Genomic DNA, 24,160 nt, shown 5'->3' with positions numbered 1-24,160 from the left:
GACCCAACATACCACTTCTGGAAATCTATTCCCAAAACTCTATTCATAAAAGTCATTTGCACTACCTACGTTCATTGCAGCACTATTTGCAATATCTCTAACCTAGAAACAACCCAGGTGCCCAAGAATAAATGGATAGATAAAGAAACTATGGTATTTATATGCAGTGATATACTACTCAACTTTAAGAAAAGACAAAGCATACAATTTACTGCTCCATGGATGGATTCTGGAGAGTATCATTCTGAGTCAAAAGGTAGGGGTGAAACACAGAATGATCTCTCTCTCTTGTGCAGGTTATAAAGAAAAATAGTAGGAGAATAGCAAATGCCCAAAGTCACAGAAACTGAGCACTGATCTTCAGTAGGAAATTTGGGGGCTAGGGCAGAGGGGGGAGTCACTGGGATAGTGGTGGAGAGAAGCGAACACTCTGTGGAGGCTGTGGTGTGGGAATGTTTTAGGTATGACACCCTACCAATAGTAGCTTTCTGATCCATGATGCCTAAAATAAAATTTAAAAAAGAAAAATACTCCTCAACAAAATACTGATAAATCAAATCTGTGAATGCATAAAAAGAATAACATAACCCAATCAAGTGGTACTTATTCTAAGTATGGTGAGTGGATTCAGTATTTGAAATTCAATCAATGTAATCTATCATATCAGAGATTAGGAACAGTGCCAGAAAGTCCAATCTCATCACTCTTTCTTACTCAACTTCATTGGGGAAATTCTTGTTAGTTCAACAGAGAGGAAAAAGAAAAAAAAAAAGTTATGCTAGAGTGGTGGGAGGGAGTTTCTGTCACTCTGGTGGAAGTATGGGAGAGCAACAATATGTGTACCTGAAACATTAACATTAACAGTATAATAAAACACGCTGCCACATATATATGTATATGTATGTGTGTATGTATATTATGTGTATGTGTATACACATAATATACATACAATATGCCAGTCTCTCTGGTATTAGGTGATATAATATTGTTGTTTAGAGTTGCATTTCCCTGAAGATAAGTGATGCAGGGCATTTTTTTTCAACACCATTTGGCCATCTACATGTATGTGTATGTATATACATGTATTTATGTGTGTATATATTAAAAGAAAAAGAATAAAGCTGCCCAAAAGCTAAAAAAGAAATTTTCTATCTAAATCTGGAAACCTCCCGTTTCTGCTTTGTGCTCAGGGGTCACACCAAACAATGCTTGGGGGACCACAGATGGTAGCAAGGATGGGACCAGAGTCAGCCACATGAAAGATAAATGCCTTAATGCCTGTCCTTTGTCTCTGGCTCTAGGAATGATTTTAAATGTAGACGTCAGTTTAGAAAGAACTGACATCTTGCTGATTTTTCAAAATTACGTCTCTTCAGTGGATAGGCCTTCCATTTCTTTCATCAGTGGATTGTAATTTCTAGCACACATAAATGAAAATTTACTTAAATTTTCTTTAAATATTCTCAGCCTGTTTTGTTAGATTTATACCTAGGTCTATTTCCTTTGCTTTGGAGAACTGTAAGTGGTGTTATTTGATTTGGGTTTTATTGGTTTGATGTGTATATGCAGCAGTTCAGTTGGTTTCTGTGCTGATCTTGTCTCCTGTGATCTTGCTAAACACACTTGGTCCTTCCATGAGGGTTTTTCTTGGTACATTCTTTGAGATTTTCTGTGAAAATGATGACATCTTGTAAAGTAAGATTTTCTATGTAAATGATGACATCTTGGAAAATAAGGCAGCTTTATTCTTGTGTATGTGCGTGCGTGTGTGTGTGTGTGTGTGTGTGTGTGTGAGAGAGAGAGAGAGAGAGAGAGAGAGAAAGTTTTGTTTTGTTTTGCTTTGTTTTGTTTGGGGGCCACACCCAGCGGTGCTCAGGGCTTACTCCTGGCTCTGTGCTCAGGGATCACTCCTGATGGTGCTCAAGGAACCATATTCAGTGCTGAAGAGCAAATCAGGGCCAGCAAGGCAGGCACAGAACCTCCTGTTCTGTCTCTCTGGCCCTTCTGTCAAATGATCTTGATGCCACACATGCTAAAAAGCACCCTCAGATATGCGCGGTTACAGAGCATGTGAGAACCCACCTCAACCCCACCATGCACAGGCTAGTGATGGGTCCCTCAGAAAGATATGTTGGGATTTAGTTACTCATGTTTGTTGACAGGTTTGAATAAAAGGAATCTGAAGATCTGTCTCTGCTCTCCCAGGCTTTTTCTTCTTTCAGTCTGGAACAAATAAATGACTAAAGCTCTCCATTTTACAGGATTGAAAAGAAAGAGTGCTTTTATCTTGCTTGAAACATTGTGCGACAGAAGTTCCTCTTTACTGTCTCATAAAAGATTTTATGGCTCATCTGTTGTACTTAGGATGACTCTTGCGAATCTTCTAGAAAAAGACTTGAAATGTGTTGCCTCCTGAAGATAGAATTATAATCAGGTGTATTACTGAACCATCCAACATTCCTTAAGGCGCACAAATTTCTGCATTGGCCGGAAGTACTGAAGCAAAACCAAATGGAGCATTAAGCAAAATATAGCCTCCAACTCTAAAATCATGTATGATTGCATGCCCCTCTGTGTGCCGACTTCAGAGCATGTTTGCCCAGCTCTTTCACAACGAACCCCCTAACGCACCTGTCATGGGCAGAGCTCACAGCCTTCTGTAGGAACTGGGCCAGAGTGATAGTACAGCAAGAAGGGCACTTGCCTCGAGTTCTGCCAATCCTGGTTCAATCTCTGGCACCACATATGGTCCCCCAAGCCTTTCAGGAGAGATCCCTGAGCACAGAGCCAGGAGTAAGTCCTGAGCACTGCCAGGTGTGACTCTAAAACAAACAAAAGCATCGGGAACCATCTGTGTTATGGATTGAATCCTACATTGAAGTCTTTTTTTTTTCCTTCCTCGTTCTCAGTTTCATCGTCCATGAAACCCCTCACCCATTTTTCTAAGAGATCAGATAGGAAGATTGGCACTAGAGAAATGATTATGAAAATCAAAACATCTAGTCTTTCTTGCTGATGAAAAATCTGGGACTATTGATTTGTTATGTGCCTGAGATAAAGTAAAGATAGCTACTCTTCCCAAAGAAAACATCCAAAGGAAATCACTTAGAAGGGATGTACCCAGAGGCAGACATTCTGGCCTTAGCTGATTCCAGGGGCCACAATGGGTGCCATCCCAACAGCACCCATCAGGGAGTCTGGCCGACACCACCCTGTCCAGTGAACCCTGCAAATCAGCTAATTAATATTGCTTTAATAAAAGATGGGAAGGAGAGTTCTAAAAAGTTATATTTGAAACCTAATTTTTCCATGAGTGAGCATTATTAAGATTTGTTTCCCCTTATTCTTAATGGGCTGGGCTCCATCCAGATCAAAATGTTTATTTCTGTTAAATATTGACCTTGAGAGGCATATGCCTGTGGGCAAATCATAGACTCTAAATCATAGCCTAGGATAACAACCTACATCTAGTGCTCTTCTGCTACTATGAGGTACTGGTTAAATTACATCTAACAAAATAAAAACATCGTTTGCCTGAGTTTCCTCATTTTCCTCATCTGTAAATGACTATAAAAGTAGGACGTACTTTGTAATGTTGCTTAACGATTAAATTAGTTCATTTATGTTATTTGCTCAGTATAGTACCTGAACCACATTAAGGATTATGTAAGTGAGGAGGATTGTTATTACTGAGCTTTCCATGAAATCACGGAGGGAAAGTAAGCCATGAGCTGTTGTCACACCTTCAAAATGTATCTAACTGGACCAGAGTGTTAATTCAAACACATGTTTTGCCTGCAGAAGGTTGGGGTTCAATCCTTAGCAGGTGCAATCCCCAAACACAAAGCTGGGAGCTGCCTCAAAGTACTGCTGGGTGGGACTCCTAAAAAAAAAAAATGTATCTGTGTATCTGAACAAAACATAACCCCTTCTTACCTTCTCCACTTTGGACCGTCACTGCCTCTTGCTGAAACAACTGTAGTAGTCTCCTAATTGGTTCATTGAGTTCTCCTCTTACACAGCAGCTTCCATAGAACAGCTTGGGAAACATTTCAACCCCTAAGCTCCGGCATGTTCTCCATGCCCTGCCATCTCAGTGGTTGAAAGACAGTGCAGGGGTTAAGCTCTTGCCTTGCATGCAGCCACCCCTGGTTTGATCCTTGGCATCATATAAGGCCCTTTGAGCAATGTCAGGAGTGATCCTGGAGAACAGAGACAGGAGTAAGCCCTGAGCACCACCACCAGATGTGCCCTCCACCAAAAATGAGTACAAAGTCAGTAATGGACTAGCTGGGTTTGTTCACTGCTGTCACAAGGTCCTGGTAAGCGGTATATGTATCATAGTATATTCCATATACTGTATTATACAGTTAATGCTCAATACATAAGTGTGGGATAAATTGATAAATAAATTGGAGTGAATGTGATCATGGTTTCTTTTGAACTTTTATATTGACTATCTTATTGAATCCAATGAGATAGGAGCACAAAAGGGGCAAAGCTATCTTTTTTTTTAAGTGGTGAGTCCGATAATTTTATTTAACTAAACTGATCAGGACTCATGAACATTGTAGGTAAAGGTAAGGTAAAGGTAAAGGCCCTCCCGTTGATCGTCGATTTGCTCGAGCAGGCCCAGTAACGTCTCCATTGGAGACTTCATTGTTACTGTGTCTGGCATATCGAATACATCACGGGGAGCTTGCCAGGCTCTGCCGTGCGGGCGAGATACTCTTGGTAGCTTGCAGGGCTCTCCGAGAGGGGCGGAGGAATCAAACTCGGGTCGGCCATGTTGGCCGCTTGTAAGGCAAACGCCCTACCCGCTGTGCTATCGCTCCAGCTTATAATTCTGTAATGAAGGGCAAACCTGTCTTATACTCAACACTACAAAAAGCAGTGGCCATACCCCAAGAAATTTCTCTCTTGATTTTGCCTTTTAGAGATGTTCTCTCTCACTTGAGTAAGATTCTCTCCCTTGAATGAGGTAAAGATCAAGTAGTTTAAAGGAGTTCAGTAGAATTAAAGGAACTGGGGCCAGAGTGATAAGTGAGTAGCATTGGCCTTGCACTCGGCCAATCGAAGTTCAATCCTGGGCATCCCATATGGTCCCTCAAGTACTGCCAGGAGTAATTCCTGAGTGCACAGCCAGGAGTAACTCCTGAGCATTTGCTGGGTATGCCCCCCACCAAAAGAAAAAAGAAAAAGAAAAAAATAGAATTGAGAAACTGCAAGTTTATAGAATTTTCAGGTGAGTAAATGAAGAAAAAATGAATGATTTGGGCAAGGCCCTCTAGATTTGTAATTCTCAATATTTGTCCAGCTGTGGCCTCTTCCAACCTTTCTTCCTTCCTGTAGCCTCTGTCAAACCATTTCCATCCCTCATCTGGAGCCATGACACCCACCCCACCCCCATCAACATAATTTTCAGCTCTTGACTGTGAAAATTGTGATAATTAGGTTATTTGGGGGGCCTACTAGGAGTTTGCCCCGTGGTCCCTAGATAAGAAATGCTGATCTCCAACAACAGCTTTGGCTCAGGAATTAGAAACCAGATAACCCTGAGTTTCATTTTCAGTCTGAAGGCCACATTTCTCTTCCTCCCTTTCTTTATCGGAAAATTATAACGCTTAAAAAAAAAAGACAAAAAAACAAAGTACTGAACATATCTCTTTCAAAGTCCTTCAAGAATGTTTTCTTCCCTCTGGTGAATAAGGTGTACAGAGTGCCCCTGGCACACAGAGGACTCCCTGTTGGATTCTTTCTTTTGATTTCCTGTGTGAAGGAGAAACCACCTTTTGAAAATAGTATCAGCACAGCTAAAGTCCCAGAAAGCCAACTTAGCAAGAGATACAGATCAGATTAAATTGATGTGAGTTGATTTTACTTTTATCATTCAAATGGTATTTTTAAAATTCTTTATGCTACTGAATATGTAGTTAATGCCCAGTGTCCATCAACAGAGGGTGTAGGAGGAAAACCAGGCCAGTCTGGGGCCAGAGAGCAAGTGTAGGAATTAAGGCATTTGCTTTGCACTCAACAACTTGGGTCCTTGAGCCCCACCAGGAGTGATCCCTGAGCACAGAGCCAGGAGTAAGCCCTGAGCACCGCCTGGTGGGATCTAAAAGCAAAAAGCAAACAAAATCAGGTGGTCTAACGCTGCAATAAAGAATGAAAAATAAATTCACAAGTGTTTTGTAAGACAAGGGAAACATACTATTTTTTGAGGCACTTTAGTTTATATTTTTTGTTTTGAACCTTTTTTTATTTGCCTCTGATTTATTAGTTCATCCCTTTATTGAACTCTATCCCAAAGACCATTGATCCAGTTTCTAATTGTGATTTGATATGCATTTGGTTGTAAAATATGACTTAAAGTATAATTGATAAATTCTTTAATACTAATAATAGGTCCCTAGAATGAGAAACTGTGTATGCCTACATATATGTACATAAACATACATCATGTTTCTTAAACTGAGACATGTTTTTCCAACACATTTGCAAGAACCATAAAGTATCCTGACAAGGCTAATCAGAGATAAAGCAAGCAACAGAAAAATTCAAGCTCAATTATGATAGCACAGCGGAAGGGCGTTTGTTTGCCTTGCATGTGGCCGACCTGGCCGACCCAGGTTCGATTCCTCTGCCCCTCTTGGAGAGCCCGGCAAGCTACCGAGAGTATCTCACCCGCACAGCAAAGCCTGGCAAGTTCCCCGTGACGTATTCCATATGCCAAACACAGTAACAACAAGGCTCACAATGGAGACGTTACTGGGCCTGCTCAAGCAACAGATGAACAATGAGAGGACAGTGCTACAGTGCTTTGTTTTGTTTTTGAGACACACCCGGTGGTGCTCAGGGCTTACTGCTGGCCCAAAGATCAGGGAACATTTCTGGTGGGGCTCGGGACAATATGGGGTGCCAGGGATTGAACCCAGGTCAGCAGCATACAAGGAGTATGCACTCTATACTATCTATATTCTGCACTCTATACTATCTTGCCAGTCCCTCCAGTGTGATTTTTTAAAACTGTCTATCATGCCTTCCATCGAATAGTTCCTAATGTATTATTTTCTTGAGTCTAACTGTGAACATTCAAAACTTTTTAATTTTTCTTTGGAGTTTGGAGGCCAGATACCATCAGTAGGAAGTTACTCGTGAAAATGGATCTTTTTACTCTTGGCCAAGCACATCACCACTATAACAAAAGTAGCCTCCATTTCGGCACAATATGTGTCTGATAAAACAAGTCACTTCCAGGGGGGCTGGAGTGATAGCACAGTAGGGAGGACGTTTGCCTTGCATGCGGCCAACCCAGGTTCGATTCCCAGTATCCCATATGGTCCCCCGAGCAGCGCCAGGGGTAATTCCTGAGTGCAGATCCAGGAGTGACCCCTGAGCATCACCAGATTTGACCCCCCCCCCAAAAAAAGTCACTGCCAGGCGTTTTAATCCTGTCTGCCTAGGAACAAGCCACAGCTGGATTGACAGCAAGCAGACACAATTTTTGTGACCAAAAGTTGTTTGTGTCTGCAAATTCTCAAAGAAGGAGCCTGTGCATTTTTTATGTTTGTCATAACTTTCCAGTAATATTGTAACAATACCACAAAAATGTTTGGGGGAGAAAAAGAAATTTGAATCTTCTAAAAATATGCCTGTTATTGCTGATGGCATTTGAACAGTGTCTCGTCTGACTTGTGTGTTGGTCTTCAGTGATCATTTGGGATATTTTGAGACCGGGCAGACTCATGTGTTAGCTTAAGCGCCTGTATTTTATGGACTATCCTTTGAACCACTCACAACAAAATGACTCGTCCAAGCAGCGTCTCCTGATCCTTTCCTGTGGCTTCAATTGAAGTTGACCACACAGGGCTGTCACTTTATAGGAACAGCTCTGGTAGGGGCTAGAGAGAGAGTACAGCTGGTAGGGCACCTTTCTTCTTTCCTTGCATGCACCTGACCCAGGTTCAATCCCAGCATGGCCAGGAGTGATCCCTGGGCACAGAATCATAAAAAGCCCTGAGCACTGCTGGGTATGGCACAAAAAACAAACCAACAAATCACCCACTTGTCTTTTCATCAGTTCCAGAAATGAGCTTTCAAGACTCCTCCCCCGCAACAAAACCAACTCCCCACAATGTCTTTCCCATAAGACTACCCACGTTACTCCATTCTACCAGTTGCTCCTGCCGAAGCTTACCATGCTCCTTGAGTCTGCATTTGAGCCCGCTTTGTTTACTCTAATGAAATCACCTTCCCTCTCCTTCCCAAGAACCTCCAGAAATCTGGCCCCTTCTCAGCCTCTTGAGCACTCTGCCCAGGTCCAACCCACCAGCATCTCTCTCCTGGGCTATTGCCCAAGTTTGCTGTAGTCTCATGATTTCACTCTCTGTTCACTATCATCCATGCTTAACAAAGCAGTCTTAGAAATCTCAATTCATCACAGTCCTCTGTGGGTTTCCCAGCTCATGCAGAGACAAGGGACCACATGGTCTCATCACGACCTTTCTTAGCCCACCTCAGTGCCCGCCAAACCACCCACTCGTGTTCCTCCCAATGCACTTGACCTTTGCCCTTACTTCTCTGTCAAGAAAACTCGCCATTCCCCAGCATATGGTTCCCCGATCCTCCCAAAAGTGAACCCTGAGCACAGAGCCAGGAGTGAGCCCTGAGCGCTGCTGGGTGTGAATCAGAGAGAAAAGAGAAGAAGGAGGAGGAGGAGGAAGAGAAAGCAGAAGAGGAAGAGGAGGAGGAGAGGAAGAAGGAAAAGGAAGAAAGGAGAAGGATGAAGAGGAGGAATTGGAGAAGGAGGAGAAGAAGGTGGAAGAGGAAGAAGTGAAGAAGCTGGAGAGGAAGGAGGAGGAGGAGGAAAAAGAGGAGCAAAGGAGAAGGAGGAGAAGAAAAAAATAGAAGAGGGTCACAGAATAAAAAAAAAAAAAGAAAAAAATCTTGCCTTTCCCCTGCTGTATTGCTTTCTGCCCAGGTAGATCTTGGAGCCCTAGGCCACCCTTCTTTGGGCCTCTTCTTGTAAACTGGATGCCCTGCTATTTGGAATCCGAATCCGAATGCCATCTCCTATTTCCCATGCCCAGTTCATCTTGCTCCTCACTGGCATCCTCTAGCCTTCCTGGTCTCTGAGTTTATTCTCTCTGCTACACCGTACAAGCGCAGGGATTTGAGCTTCCAGCCTTTAGGAAACAGTGTGGCACTGGCAAGAACTCAGCCAGTATTCCTAGAATGAATGAAATCTGTATCTCCTGGGACTCATTCAGCTTTAGTATCTGCAGCTCTGTAAATCTAACATTGCCCTGGGGGTCTCTAGTGCAAAGCTTTCTCTTAAGTATCCAAAGAGTCTCTCCACCCACTTTGCCTTTAGCGCTTGCATGGAGGTGGACAGCCTTGACCAGGGTTTGCTAGTCACAAAGCTTGGTGTTTCTGGCTCAGTGACTCGCTGGTCTCCAAGGTATGAAAGCTCGGGGCAGGGCGAGGCGGCGAGGAGGAGGGGAAGCACAGAGGCAGGAGTCTGGCTGGGTTTCTTCCTGCCCAGGGCCAGTGCTCCACGTGGGTGTGTTATGAGGGGAACCGCCCGAGAAAACAACTCGGCTTCACGAATGCTTTAGCTTATTCATCCTCCTGGGCTGGGAGCATCAGCCGTCATCATCTTGATCCTGAGGCACTGAGCGGGGTCTTCAACCCATGAGAGTGGTGAGGAAGGGGGGACAAAGGTGAGCCCGGAACCCGGGCTCGTACGTCACTGTCATGACAGGGACACATGGGGGACCTGGGTCTGAACAAGGATGCTTTGTCAGTGCGGCACCACCCCCCGCACCACTCCCCGGGCCGCTTCAGCCGCTGCTGACTTTTGTTCTTTATTGTGCCCTCGTGGTTAGACCAAAGGCTGCGTTGCAAAGCAGCCCTGCTACTTCAAAGGGAACCGGGCAGCCGGAAGGAACCTCAGAGGTGGCGTCTTATCTGCCTCCTGAGAAAGGGCCAGAGGGGACCAGCGGGAACCAGAACAAAGTCTCCGAGGCTGGGGGCGGGGAGTTAGTTGGTCAAGCCCAGCTCTGGAGTGTTATCTCATGGTGCCAACATACCCCAGACAGCTCTGCCTTCAAGTCCCCAGTGCTGAGCCGAGGAAGGGACAGACAGCCTGACCTTTGTCACCCTGAGACACCTGGAATGCCATTCCCGGTCACTTTCTGCTTTCCCACTTGCCCGTAAAGCAAGCAAAGACCCTCACTTCACCAGGCCCCCCAACACCATTACCCTGTTTCCCTTAGATCAGGAGCCCAGCCCGGGGCCTGGCTTGCTGCTCCCCATCCGGACACTCAGCCCTGAGTGGTCATAGGGAGTCTGTTCTTCCCTGCATTCACTGTGTCCTCCTGACAGTCTGCCAGCCTTTCTATTCCTCTGTCCTTTGTCCAGGAGTGAAAGAACATTCCCGCTCTCCCCACGGGGACAGGGTGTGGAGAGGGTCAAACATGAGACATGGTAGAGGTTCCAGAAGATCCCCGCCCTCTGGCACTGGGCACTGGAAGAGGAGGGGAAGTCCCGTGAGGGAAGGGGTATCTGGCGGGGCAGCTTGAGAGTGATTGGGGAAGCATGGTTTGGGCCCGAGGGTGGGGGCAGGGGTGCTGTTCTAACACCCAGGAAGTCTCTTGGAACTTGGAGGCCGAGCATATGTGAAGTCAGTAGCATGGAACCGTCTTCCACCATTCCAGCTGAAAATGCCCCCAGAAGCAGCTCCGCAATCATTGCCAATGTGTGGACCCTCCAAACAGCTGGGCATGACTCAGCGCCTTTCTACTAGCCCTAAACCTGGCAGCCTGAGAAGCAGCCACTTCTGAGGGGTCCACAGCCCAGAGGAGAAGGTTCTCTTCCTGGCTTGGACCCCTGATGTTCCAGGAAAAATGCTGCCCTCTCAGTCTCCTAGGTACCCTGGCTGCCGGCAAGTATCAGGGCTCATATGAAGTCTGTTTAAATATTTTTCCAGCTATAAATCAAATCACAAAATGCTGGATAAGAATACATTCTCTTTCTCCTTGTGCTTTTGACAAATGAACCCTCATGGTGACCTAGAAAGCTCGATTTGATTTCAGAACTCATCAGGGTCCTCAGAGGTTGGGGTGGATCATGGGGTATAGACGCCCCCTCCCTCCACTCCCAGCCCGTAACTGACTTTATTCTCTTTCCAGCTCCCAGAGTTGCACACACACGTGATGCCCAACAGACATAGTCAAGTGGCCCACCCGCAGAGAGTGCATCCTCCAGACCTGGGGGTCATGCTCCAGGGTGGGGTGCATACTTTATTTTATTTTTTTTTTATGTAGGAGTACTGCTATTCATTCAGCCACTGATTAGCTGATTGAATTGGACATGAATTCCACCTTACCTTTTTTTCATAATTTTATTTATTTTTTTCTTCTTATATTTATTTATTGAATCACTGTGGGAAAAGTTACTAAGCTTTCAGGTTTAAGTCTCGGTCATACAATGATCAAACACCTCTCCCTTCACCAGTACTCATTTTTCACCGGGGCGCATGCTTTAGTGTTGGGGTGCATGCTCCAATATTTGGACATATGCTCCAGTGTCAGGGCACATGTCCTATATTGGAGTACATGCTCTGGTGTTGGGGGTACACGCCCCAGTTTGGGGTACATGCCTCCGTGTCAGGGTGCATGCTCTCGTGTTGGAGTATGTGCCCCAGTATTGGGGTGCATGCTTCAGTGTTAGGGTTCATGCCCCAGTGTGGAGATTCATGCTCTAGTGTTAAGATACATGTCCCAGTGTTGGGGTGCATGACTCGGTGTTGGGGTGCATGTTCTCATGTTGGGGTATATGCCTCAGTGTTGAGGTTCATGCCCCAGTGTTGGGGTGCATGCTTCAGTGTTGAGATTCAGGCTCTAGTGTTAGGATACATGTCTCAATGTTGAGGCACAAGACTCATTGTTGGGGTTCATGCCTGGGTGTTGAGGTTTATGCTCCAGTGTTAGGATACATGCCCTAGTATTGGAGGGCATACTCCATTGTGGGGGTTTGTGCCCAGTGCTTGAGGCATGCTCCAGTGTGGGGATTCGTGCCCAGCGTTGGGGTACCTGCCCCGGTGATAAGGCTCACACCAGTGAGCCCCACCTTGTGCCTTGGGAGGTGGCTCCAGGAATTGTTCCAGGAGCAAGAGGCCCTAAGGCACCCACCTTTCCCCATCAGGATTCCCCTCCAGAAGCCCTGCATGCTCTAACATCCGCTTAGCGCACTGCTGCTCAGTGGCTGGGCTCCCTTTGCTTCCTCATGTAGGAGACGAGATGTCTGTTTTTCTCCAAGCCCCCAGACGCAGGCCAGTAAGAAATGAATTCCCCCAAACCGCCCACACTCTCTTTCTCACCATTTCTGGAAAAGCTCTGCGAGCCTCCCCCTCAGGCACTTCTAGAGAAACTGAGAAAAGGCCGCCCGGAAGGAGACAGCGCATGTCTCGCCCCTGCGTGGGCCACCTCCCTGGATGACCCAGGGCAGGATGCATTGAGGAGGGAGGTGTGAGCGTTCCCGAAATTCCCTCTGTGGCTGCATATGGCCAGAGGAGCCGCCTTCCACCAGGCCCTCCCCGCCCTCCACATTGGGACGGCCTCGTGATGTGTGTGGGTGCACCCCGAGGTCTAAGACGGGCTAGTCACAGATGGCCCGTTTCCCCCAAACGTTCCCCTGAGAGGCTGGAGCGTGGACAGTTTCCTTCAGCATTCTCTGCAGAAAGAAGGCTGTGCTGTGGCTCACTGAAAGAAAGGCCAGCTGAGGGGCCAGGGAATGGAAGAGGAGGCAGGACATACAAGAGCTGGTGCCCAGGCAGGGTGCAGTATGGGAACTTACAGGAAGTACAGGCGTGCCCCTTCAATAACCAAAATAGGCACCTCATGATATATATACATATGTGTGTGTATATATATATATCATATATATACACAATTTTTTGTGAAGCAAGATAGTTTTTATTGAAACATACTTAGCAAGATGTGAGAGGAGAGAAAAGGGAAAACTGTATGTGCAAGAGCTCAGCCTTCTCCAGAGTGGAAACGGGCAAGCAAAAAAAAAAAAAAACAGAGACAAGCAAGTGAGATACATGTTCAAGGAAGAACACGGGCTTGAAGAACAAGCCTCATGTCTAATATTTTATGTCTCTTCACCCATATTGTATAAATCTTCATCCATTGTCTCACTCAGAGCCTGCCCAGCAGCCTATCCCCTAAGCCTAGCAATTTCCTAACAGTTGAGAGGGCAAAGGTGATTCTTGTTATGTCAGGGAGATGACTTTTGGAGAGAGTCCCTAAGGATAGGGAGAAGGGGGAGCCAGGAGGGCTAACCATGAGCTCCTTGGGTGGAGAGGCTGGGAGCTGAGTCAGTTCCACTGGCCAGTGCATCAAGGCCTGACTCAGTAATGCCTCAATAAAGAAGCCTCCAGCCAAACTTAAGAGCAGGCCTGGGAAGATGAGCACCTGCTTTGATGCGAGAGGCCCGAGTTCCATCCCCAACATCACTTGGTCCCCTGAGCACTGCCAGAAGCCATCCTCTAAGTGCCTACCCAGAGTGGTCCTTGAGCACTACCTGGTATGGCCCAGAAACCAATTCTTATTTGGTTGGATAAGAATTTAGCTAAATAAGAACTAAAAATTCTTATTTAGAAAAACCAAAAAAAAGATGTTTAAAAAAGCTTTCAAGTGGGCGCACCCTTGGAGATTTGGGGGGATATTGCATGTGGAGGAGGCTTGGGAACCCCTGCCCTGTGTTTCCCCCTCCATCCTCCTGTTGCTGGGACTCTTCTTTAGCAAAGTCGCTGGGGAGTAAACATGTTCCCCTGTGAACCATTCTACTGGAGGGATTGGGGCCCAGAGTGATAATAACAGTGGGTAGGGTGCTTGCCTTGCTCATGGCCAACCAGGCTTCAATCCCTCATGGTCCTCTGAGTGCCACTAGGAATAATTCCTGAGCACAGAGCCAGGAGTAATCCTTGAGTATTGCTGGGTGTGGCTCAAAAATATTTTTTAAAAAATCATTTCAGGACTGGGGAGATAACTCAAGTGTAAAGACCCTGAGTTTGGTCTTTAGTACCACATGCCTGCCCCCAAAATCCCACACCCCAACACCAGGCACCCAAGGGTCAGGCCTACATTCCAAGGCTGAGTATTGTGGGGAATGGTCTCAGCCCCACCAAATTCTACTGGCTTCTATGGCTTCTCTGGAAAAGATAAAAATAAATTTAAAAGTAGCATTTCACACAGAAAGCTTTCTAAAGAGGCACTCATTCATCTGTAATAACCACAGGTTATTTCTATGTAAAATACTGATCATTTATTAGAGAAGAAAATTAATTTCTGGTTAACTCAAACTCTTACTCGTGTCTATAATCTTTATGCCTAAATCTGCTTATTTGTGTGATGAACAAAATTCAGGTGGTATTATTCTCCCTCAGGAGCAGTTACAAACTTTTTTTTTTGAATCATAATCATAGTTTTTCTGAAACTGAGGATGGGTACCAGAAGCTTTGCAAATGTTCGCTTTTCATATCTGTACAAAGCCAATTAATTTTTTTTCTGGGACCATGATTACTGTATCTTTTATGCTTTAATTCTTTGCTTTACAAGAAATCTAGGTTGGAATGATAGTATAACAGGTAGGGAACTTGATGTGCACAGGGCTGGTCCAGGTTTAATCCTAGCATTTTGTACCCCGAGCACTGCCAAGAGTGATTCCTGAGTGCAGAGTCAGTGGCTCCCCCATCAAAAAAAAGTCTTTTGCTTCCTTACTTTTTATATTTGAGAACTTCTGCACCCACTCATTACAAATCAAGGAAATTTTCCAAATAACTGTTTTTTAAATGTACTTTTTTAAATGTACTTATGTTTTATATTTAAAGCTTTTAAGTATAGTTTAAAAAGCAGAAAACATTACAATTTAAGACTTTATCAATGTTGAACAGATATGGACATCTGTTTAACAAGAGAGGCAGTGCAGTACAGTGTTTATGGATATTGCCCAAAGGGGTGCAGTTCAGTGAAAGAATTTCTGCCTTGCACATGTGAGCACCTGGGTTCAATCCCATGATTAAATGAAGAAAAAAAATATTATCTAAAGAGGGTCATACAAGTGATTTTTCTTACCTTCAGTGTTCTTCTCCTTGAAGTGGGTATAATCATGACAATGACCTTATACAGATTGAATGAGGGCTCAAAGGATAGTACAGGGGCTAAGACACTTGGGTTGCATATTACCAACCCTGATTTGCTCCATGGCACCACTGGGTCCAGCAAGCACCTCCAGAAGTGACCCCTGAGCACTCAGCTGGGAGTAGCCCCTAAGCACTGCTAAATGTGTCCCCTAAATCTCCCCAAAATATGTTATTTAATCTTTAAATAAGGCTTAAATCCATGTCTGATACATAACAAGTGCTGTAACTGTTTATGTCAACTTAAATTTAAAACAAACCACTTTTCTAGCCTTGCTGTGGGCACCTTGCCTTTCCAAAGGACCCTTTCCCCTTTCTTTTCCTTGCCCATCCTTTTTTCCTAGAGCTGTATTGATGTTAGAGCATTTGCTCCCAGTTTCAATGCTTTGACTCTGTGTTGTGTATTCAGAAATTATCGATACAATTGGAATGTGTGTTATAAAACCTCCTTTAAGTGAGGTCTAGCTACTTGTATTCTTTCATGACTTTCAGGGTTCACTCACGAGTCTGGTTTTGAGATGTGTTGCTAGATGTGCATCTACTTCATTCCCGGAAACTCCGGGTTACTTTTCTATTAAAATCACTGAGCCGAAGTCCACGTGACATAATGTTGAATTATGGCCCAGTGCCCGGTGTGCACACCTGAGATTTTTCTCTGTGATGGAATAATTTGAAAGAATTCTTGTGGGTGCAGGAGATGCTGGTAAAGCTGTATCAAGTGCCACGAATGGTTGTGTAAATTGATTCTCCTACCAGCAGTAACTTGACTCCATTTCCCTCATCACCTGCCACTTGAGGCTACTAGACTTACTGACTTTTTCTTCCTCGTGGGTATAATTTCTATTTTTATTTTCATAGTTACTGTTATAGCTATTGTCATAGTTACTGAGGGTGGACATTTTTTATAACCTTCATATGCTACTGATCATTGTGTGTGTGTGTGTGTGTGTGTGTGTGGTGTGTGTGTGTGTGTGTGCGCGCATGTGTGTGGCAGGGTGGGGGAGGAGGGTTTATGAGGCGCCAGAGATTAAAACGGGTTGACTACATTCAAAGCACTTAATCCCAGTACTCTCTCTTCAACCCTCTCCAATGAATAGATTTTATAAAATGAGTTGATGTGTTGAATTTTTTTCTCTAATAATAGAATTACAACTCCATCATATGTTTATTTTTTTATCCCACATATGTTTATAAGTGATGCTTTTCTGCACATCCTGGCATTTCTTTATGCTTACCTGGTATATTGAGCATAGATGTTTGTATATTCGAGGACACTTGACATGTATTGACCAATAGCCTTTTGAAAAAGTACTATCAGATCACCTTCCCAGAAGTGGTATGTGAAAGAACTCACATTCCTATCATTTGTCAACACTGAATGTCAGTGTAAAAATCTTTGCCAATTTCCTAACTGTAAAAAGTTATATTAATGTTTTAATTAAGTTTTTAATTAAAAGTTGTTAATTAAGTTGAAAACTTTTTTCATCAGCACGCAGATATAGAAAAGTAACCTGGAGTTTCCGGGAAAGTAGATGCACATCTAGCAACACATCTCAAAAATAAAAACAACACTTGTTTTTATTTTGAGGGGGCCAGGTGGGGGTTTTGTTTGGAGCCCATATCCAGCTGGGCTTACTCTTGGCTCTATACTCAGGGATCACTACTGGCAGTGTTCGAGGGATCATATGGGATACAAGGATCAAACCTGTGTCTTCTGTGTGCAGGGCAGGCTCCCTACCTGCTGTACTGTCCATCCTGCCGCCCCTGAGCACTTAAGTTTTTAAGTCATGTGTTATCATTGTAATAAGGCAATTATTGATTTGCCTTGTCCTACATTTGGAGAAACTGAGGAATTTTGGTCTTTTAGAATTGTCACCAGTATCTGCCTATAGTTAATGCTGTTTCAGGGAAAGTGGAGGGCGTTTTAGAAAGCATGCATACATTATGTTCATTTGGCCACATTACAGGAAGAATTGAATTCATTTCAACTAAAAGTTATCTGAGCATCAACTATGTATCTAACACTACATTCTATTACTGTCTGATGAATACAACTAATTATAATACAGAATCCAAAGTCATGCCAGATTAACAGGCTGAGCTTTGCACGCTGCTTCGGTCCCCAGTATCTCATGGGCCCTTGAGCACAGCCAGGAGCGACCCCCAAGCACTGCTAGTCTGACTCCAAAACCAAAATCCCAGTGATGCCTAGTGTTTCTTTCTTGCTCTGTGCTAAGGGATCACTCCTGGTGGTGCTCAGGGGAGCAGCGCTGAGGATATAACTGGGGTCAGAGTGGACAAGGAAAGTTCCTTAACCCCTAAATTCTATCTCATGCCTCCTACCTCTGTTTTTAATGGCAAAGTGGTGGAAGACTAAGTAAACTGGCCCAAGGAGGTCACATGCAAGCCAAAGAAGTGGTGGGGTGTTGCAGCAGTGTGGATGTGTGTGGTATGCTCAGAGGGCAGCAAGACTGCCAGCCAGCCACAGTGCCCTCAGCAGGGCATAAGATGGGGATCGGAGACTGAAGCAGGCTTCGTCCATTTTGGCTGCTCTATCAACAGTCATGGACTGAATGTTTTAAATAGCAGTTGATTTCTCACTGTCCCAAAGGTTGGGGAAGTTTAAACTTGAGGTACCCATGGATCTGCTAACTGGAAGGGATTAGGCATTGAAAGCCGAGTGCACATCTCATTTTCAGATGACTGCCTTGCCTGCCCTGAACCTTCTAATAAAGGGGCTCAGCCCCACAGGGAACTTCTGCTTCATGCCCTAATTACCTTCCAGAGCATCCCTGATCCCATCACATTGGAGATCAGGGCCATTTGGAGGTACACAGAGACTCCTTAGCTTATTGCAGCATCACCCAGAGGAAATCCATGCATACCCTCTCAAGACTCATGGAAGATCTTCCATGTTCTGGAACTAATCCTGAGTCGGGAGACTTGGAGGATAGGCAGCAACAACGGGATCTGTGAGTGAACCTAGTTTTGTCAAACTGCAGCCAAAAGGTTTTGGTGGAAAGTTCCTGTGGCATTGGAGTCCCCTTGAGGTAAAAGAACTGCTGAGGACTGAGAACCCGGCCCATCCCCCAAGATTATCCTTCATGGCCATTCTCCATGGCCAGCCCCTGGACCATTTTCCATGTGACCATCTTCCATATGCACATCTCCCATGACCCTCTCTGTCCGTCCTTCATGGCCACCCCCTGTGAGGACCCTTGTGGCCATTCTCCGTGGCCATCTTCTGCAGCTTCACAAGCTCTGGGCCCTCTCTCCCTGCTGTGCTAGCATGTGGATGGCTTATAACCCCACCAGCAGTGACTCGGGACAAGAATCTTTTATTCTGGCTGCCCCCTTCCTTCTCCCACCTCTTCAGCAGATGGTCAGACTAAAAGTGCAAGGCTTGCAGAGCTCGGGGGGGAAAGAAGTGACTCAGTACAGAGTTGAGGGAGCTGCAGGCCTCCCCCCTCAACACCCCACCCACTCACCCCGGTGCCCGTCCCAGACCTCGGCCTCTGCCGTTTGGCAGAAGTGGATCTGAGTCAGTGTCACCATCTGCTTCAGCCAGGGTGTTCATACGTTGCTTCGACCTTCTAGATGCCCATGGTCCTGTCTGGGCAGTGGGGTGTCCTTGAGACCAGATGCCAACAGAGGGCATGAATGACTCGTGCACTGTGGGACATGGCAGGCACCCTCCAAAGCATCTGTTTTCTACATCTCATACTTTATGCCACTGATATATCAAGAGTAGCACACCTACCCGAAGTACTCTCGCATCTGTCGTTGAGGTGCTTGTTCACACCTGGTTGTGCACCTGGGATCACCTTTGATAGGGTATAAAGTAGAAGGCAATCTATCTTCTTCAATATATATACAAGAAGGTATATATATCTATATATATACACACACATATATATATATGCACACAAGGCTCAACTATAGGGGCTTAATGGCTCCAAAGTGAGATACACTACACCAATTTTCACTACACCAATTTTCATACACTTTTCCTCTAAATACATACACACATACATATTATTATTATTATTATCATTAATTATTTATTTCCTCTAAATACATATGTTTCCTTTTTAGGGGGTTATTTATAACAAGCAATAGAAAAGAAATTTCTTAGCATCTGCCTTTGGGTCAGGCTTGGGTGGTGGTGGTGGGAAAATTCAAAGTAATGGTGGTGGGAAGGTGTAATGGGGGTGGAATTGGTGTTGAAATAATGAATGTGATAAATTATGAACAACTTTATAAAAATAAAATAATAAAGAAAGGGAGGGAGGGAGGGAGGGAGGGAGGGGAAGGAAGGAAGGAAGGAAGGAAGGAAGGAAGGAAGGAAGGAAGGAAGGAAGGAAGGAAGTTAGCAACCCAAAGACCTCCAAGCTTCTTCTGTTGCTCAGAAGTGCCCCACGCAGACTCAGGCAGCCCGAGTCTGGTCACGATGCTGTGACAGTGGGACCGTGCATGAAGATAACTGCCTGGACTGTAGTATCATGCATGGAAGAAGCAAACTGAATCAAGTCTAGAAACTCTCTTCTGTTGTCTGGAAAAACGTCATTGCTGTCTTCTCCAGATTTTCATGATCTGTCTCCCACTGATGGACCCAGCTGGCAGCTGGACTGGCCAGACACTGAGATAAGCAGTGTGTGGAGGCCCTCCCTTTTTCTCTCTTTCATTCAGAACCTCTGACTATTCTTTCTAGCTCTCCCACATGTACAGGATGCAGATGTGGGGATATACTGCAGATCGTGAGCTGTGCTTGTCACAGGGCTTAAATGGCCTTTTAGCAGAGACCTCACCCAGTCATGGTTGGGCCTGTGGTTTTGTTTGGCCTCTTGTTGTGGCATTAGCCATGCACAGGATTGGCACCGCATCTCCTGTTTGGGGTGAAAGTATCACTTGGTCTGTGATTAGGCAGTCTTAAAAGGTTTGTCTCTTCCGCCTTCTGGGTCCTGAACATGTCCTAGCATGGCAAGTTTGAAAAAATCAGCTTGCTGCAGAAGCCAAGCATCAAAACAGATGGGGTGAAAGGGGATGTGGGGCCCAGTAAGAAAGCAGCCACTTCAGCAAGTATTTCTAATGTGTATACAAACCAGGAGCAAGATTGCTAGGCTGTGTGTCAACCATGACCACCAGATGCTGATGGCTTGGGTAAGACCTTACAATGTACATTCCTTATGGATGATGAAGAAATCATCCATTCATTCAACAAACATTTATTGAAACCTCCTATCAGAGAGGTGGGGTCACACATCTGGGTTGACCATGCAGAACCTGGACATTATCCCCAATACTTGGTCCCTCCCAGAACGCTGTGCACATTTCCTGACTGCCCTGTCAATGGTCAGAGCTGTGTGTCCTACCCAGTGCTGAGCCCACTGAACCAGGGTTCAGCCAGTTGTTTGGGTTGGACAGCTTTAAATCTTGGGGGGCAGAGGAATCCCCTTGACTGGGTGACAAATGCATGTGGGCACTTCACTATGACATAAAAAACATTACATCAGACTTCCTGCATTTCACTTGCCCCACTTTCCCACCTCAGAAGGATCTGATACCTCATTCCCTGATCTTCCCCAGCTACCATTTTCCAGGTGTAAGTATGTGTGTGTGTCTGTGTGTGTGTATGTATCTGTGTGTGTTAACTCTTCCTTTCCCTTTGCTGTTACTACAGTGATAGACTGTCGCACACATGCGTATTTGTGATTCGCACTAGGACTCAGTTCTCTGATTGAGTGCTCACACACTCAACAAAAGTGTGATCTGGGGAATCTCACACTTCCATTGTGGGGCTCACCTACCTGAGATATTCTCACATCTGTCGTTGAGGTGCTTGCACACACCTGGTTGTACACCTGGAATCACATGTGTTGTTGTATCCTGGGAGTCCCAAACAACAGAGTTGCCTGACCACACCTGGAGCATGTACGTAGCACTGGGAATCAGACCCATGACCTCGCACACTTTGTCCTCCCTGGATGCCTGCCCTGTATGATTTATGTGGAGTTCACCCTTTAGAGTATCAGCTTTTTCTTGTTTGCTCTTTTTTTCCCCTCTATTCTTTGGTTTATGGGTTGTTGCTTTGTTGTTTTTAATTCCTCCTCATCACATTTTTATGGAATGTCTAGAGGAAGCAGAGAGAAATTTGTCTCACAAATGGCCATTTGTGAGAAGTTTTCATCTATTCTTCTTTGAATGTGTCTTGCCAAAACTTTGTCTAGTGATTGTAGCTCCTCCTCCTTGGTTTCTCACAAGAAACAGGATTTAAATTATAAATCAGAGACTGGAGTGATAGTACAGCGAGGGGGCGTTTGCCTTGCACACGGCCAACCCGGGTTCGATTCCCAGCATCCTATATGATCCCCTGAGCACCGCCAAGAGTAATTCCTGAGTGCAGAGCCAGGAGTAATCCCTGTGCATCACGGGTGTGACCCAAAAAGCCAAAAAAAAATTTATAAATCAGGATCATAGATTCTGCATGTTGTCTATTTGACAAGTGAGTGACCTAAACATAGTAACTTAAAATAACCACACCTCTGTATAGTCTCATGATCTGCTATTTAAGAGGACTTAAGGGATCCTCTGGTACCCTAGATATAGCTAGAGTCCTATTGATCAAAGCAAGTCATATGACCAAGTTCAAACTCTATGTGGGAATAAATCACTCCACAGGCTGTGAGAAGTGGGAAGCATGATTCCTTGGGGTCTCCCTAAAACTCTATAATTCTAGGATCTCAAACTTGTGTTTTTCTTAGTGTGACTCACTTGATCCATTTCCTTTCTAAAACATTTGTGGACCAGACTCCCTTTTTGTAGCTAGTTTTCTTTGGTACAAACATTTAATAAATGTGTATTAGGATGACATGATGTCGTAGCACTTTTCATTTAAAATGTTTCTGAATGGACTATAATGATTCGAACTAAGTAGCCTATTCATTGCTGTAATGATTATGTTTCTAGTGGGAAAAAAAGACAAACTTGTCCTACAGGGGTAAATTTCCTAAATATACCTCTCAAGGGAGTTAAGTATTGTCTTTTGATGTTAACCAGCAGAAGTTAGCTTCTTGTCTGTTTGGTTTTTAAATGTTGAAAATTAGCCTGGAGGCCAAAGAATAAGTGTGGATCCTTGCCTGATTGTCAGAGAATGAATCCCCTGGAAAATCTGAATCTGCATCTCTCATTTCATGCCTTGAAAGTGTATTACAGATATTATTCTGGAGTGCTTTTGTCACAGATATTCCTTAATGTGCTGTGTGTCCGAGTAGCTGGCCTGCTGACTGATGTCTCTACATTTTCTATACAGGAGTTCTCTATCTCCAGTATGGAGATGAAACCAAGCAGCTCAGGATGCCGAATGAGATCACAAGTGCAGACACAATCCGTGCTCTCTTCGTAAGTGCCTTTCCACAGCAGCTCACCATGAAAATGCTGGAGTCGCCCAGCGTAGCCATTTACATCAAAGATGAAAGCAGAAATGTCTATTATGAATTAAATGATGTCAGGTGAGTAGTTGTGTGTGTGTGTGTGTGTGTGTGTGTGTCCTCACCAGATTGCCTTTAATCTTACTGTACTTGCAATCTCTAATCTCTCCACATCCCAGCAAAGAAAGCAGAGCCATTATCCTGATTGGCAGGCTTATCTCTCAGATGTGAAGTCACTATCTTCTTTTCCAGAATTCATTTGCAAGCCGTAGTTTACAGAGGTGAAGACAGACATAGGACTTTAGTAGTTATATCTGTACAAAAAAAAAGCATTGCTAACTGGGCTTAGAGAGAGAATACAGGAGTTCAGGCAGCTTGCCTTGCATGCAGCTGACTCAGATCTGATCTGGTTCCTCATATGGTCCCCTGAGCACCACCAGGAATCACTCCTGGGCACAGAACCAGGCATAAGCCCTGAGTATGCAGGATGTGGCTCAACCCTCCCCCCCAATCCCCCCCCCCAAAAAAAAACTACTTTGGAAATTACTGTTAAACATTCACACTGGCACTATAATTTGTGTTAAGTCACAGCCAAGTGTGAGCCACCAGTGATATGTGCCAGTATCAAACTGTTAAACTAAGAGTTCTGGGAACTCAGACCCAGAAAGGCAGAGGAAAGAGCTCAAGAGATGAAGGTAGCACTTAGGACTAACCCTTTCTCAATTTCCTCTCAAGTGGTCTTCCTCCAGTCCATGTGCATTATGGGTAATGACTGCACTGTGCTGTTATGAACATGTCAAGTGAGGTAGACTAAAAGCAGTGGATTCTACAATGTTTCCCAGAAGGGGTCTGACAAGCACTCTCACTTTTCATCAGTTTCTTAAGTATCTGGCTTTTACCAATGGACCTCATTTTTCAGGTGGGTTATCTCCAGGACTCCCCAGTAGGATATACTCCAAACTGTGACTAAAGGAGCTCATGCTATCCCAGCAAGCACAGAAATGAACGCATCTCAGTTGACTGGGGCAGTATTGTGTATTGAGTAGAAGGGACCCTTCAGATCTACCCCAGACAAACAACCTGAGAAATGAGACTGAAATCAACACAAACAAGCAGTTTCTAGGATTGCCTCTCAGCAGTTCAGAACTTTAAAAATGAGTGAGTGACTAAGCCAGCTCTTTCTCGCCTTTTATGGAACCAGAGCCTCAGGTGCATGAAAAATGAAGGGAGTTATTCAGATTATATACAGTCATTTCCAAGCCCAGCTCCATACCTGACAGTTCAGTTTTGGCCAAAGACTCTAGTGCCAGGGAGATTGTACAGGGGTTAAGGAGCTTCCCTTGCATACTACTGATCCTGGTTCAATTCCTGGCACCACATATCCGCCGAAAATCCCCTGACCACTTCCAGAAGTGATCCCTGAACTCAGAGGCAGGAGTAAGCTCTGAGCATAGCCAGATTTGGCCACAATTCCCTCTCCCCTCCCCCTAACCCCTGCCGCACGCTCGCGCGCACACACACACAC

The 24,160-nt window shown here is 44.8% G+C and overlaps 1 protein-coding gene across 9 annotated transcripts in view; it reads left to right on the top strand.

Annotated features, from left to right (window-relative positions):
• The window catches only part of KIAA1217 (KIAA1217 ortholog), a 750,771-nt gene that overhangs the window by 624,567 nt on the left and 102,044 nt on the right, over window positions 1-24,160 (top strand). For all 9 annotated transcript variants that reach the window (XM_056132179.1, XM_056132185.1, XM_056132171.1 and 6 more), the window contains one exon: window positions 22,518-22,716. In XM_056132179.1, coding sequence (XP_055988154.1) covers window positions 22,518-22,716 — 199 coding nt within the window. The remainder of the gene's footprint in view (window positions 1-22,517; window positions 22,717-24,160) is intronic.

This window comes from Sorex fumeus, unplaced genomic scaffold, assembly GCF_029834395.1.
Source record: "Sorex fumeus unplaced genomic scaffold, SorFum_2.1 ptg000007l, whole genome shotgun sequence".
In the NCBI taxonomy this organism is placed as follows: Eukaryota; Metazoa; Chordata; class Mammalia; order Eulipotyphla; family Soricidae; genus Sorex; species Sorex fumeus.
Note: the sequence above shows the minus strand (reverse complement) of the source record. Positions and strands in the feature narration are given on the sequence as shown.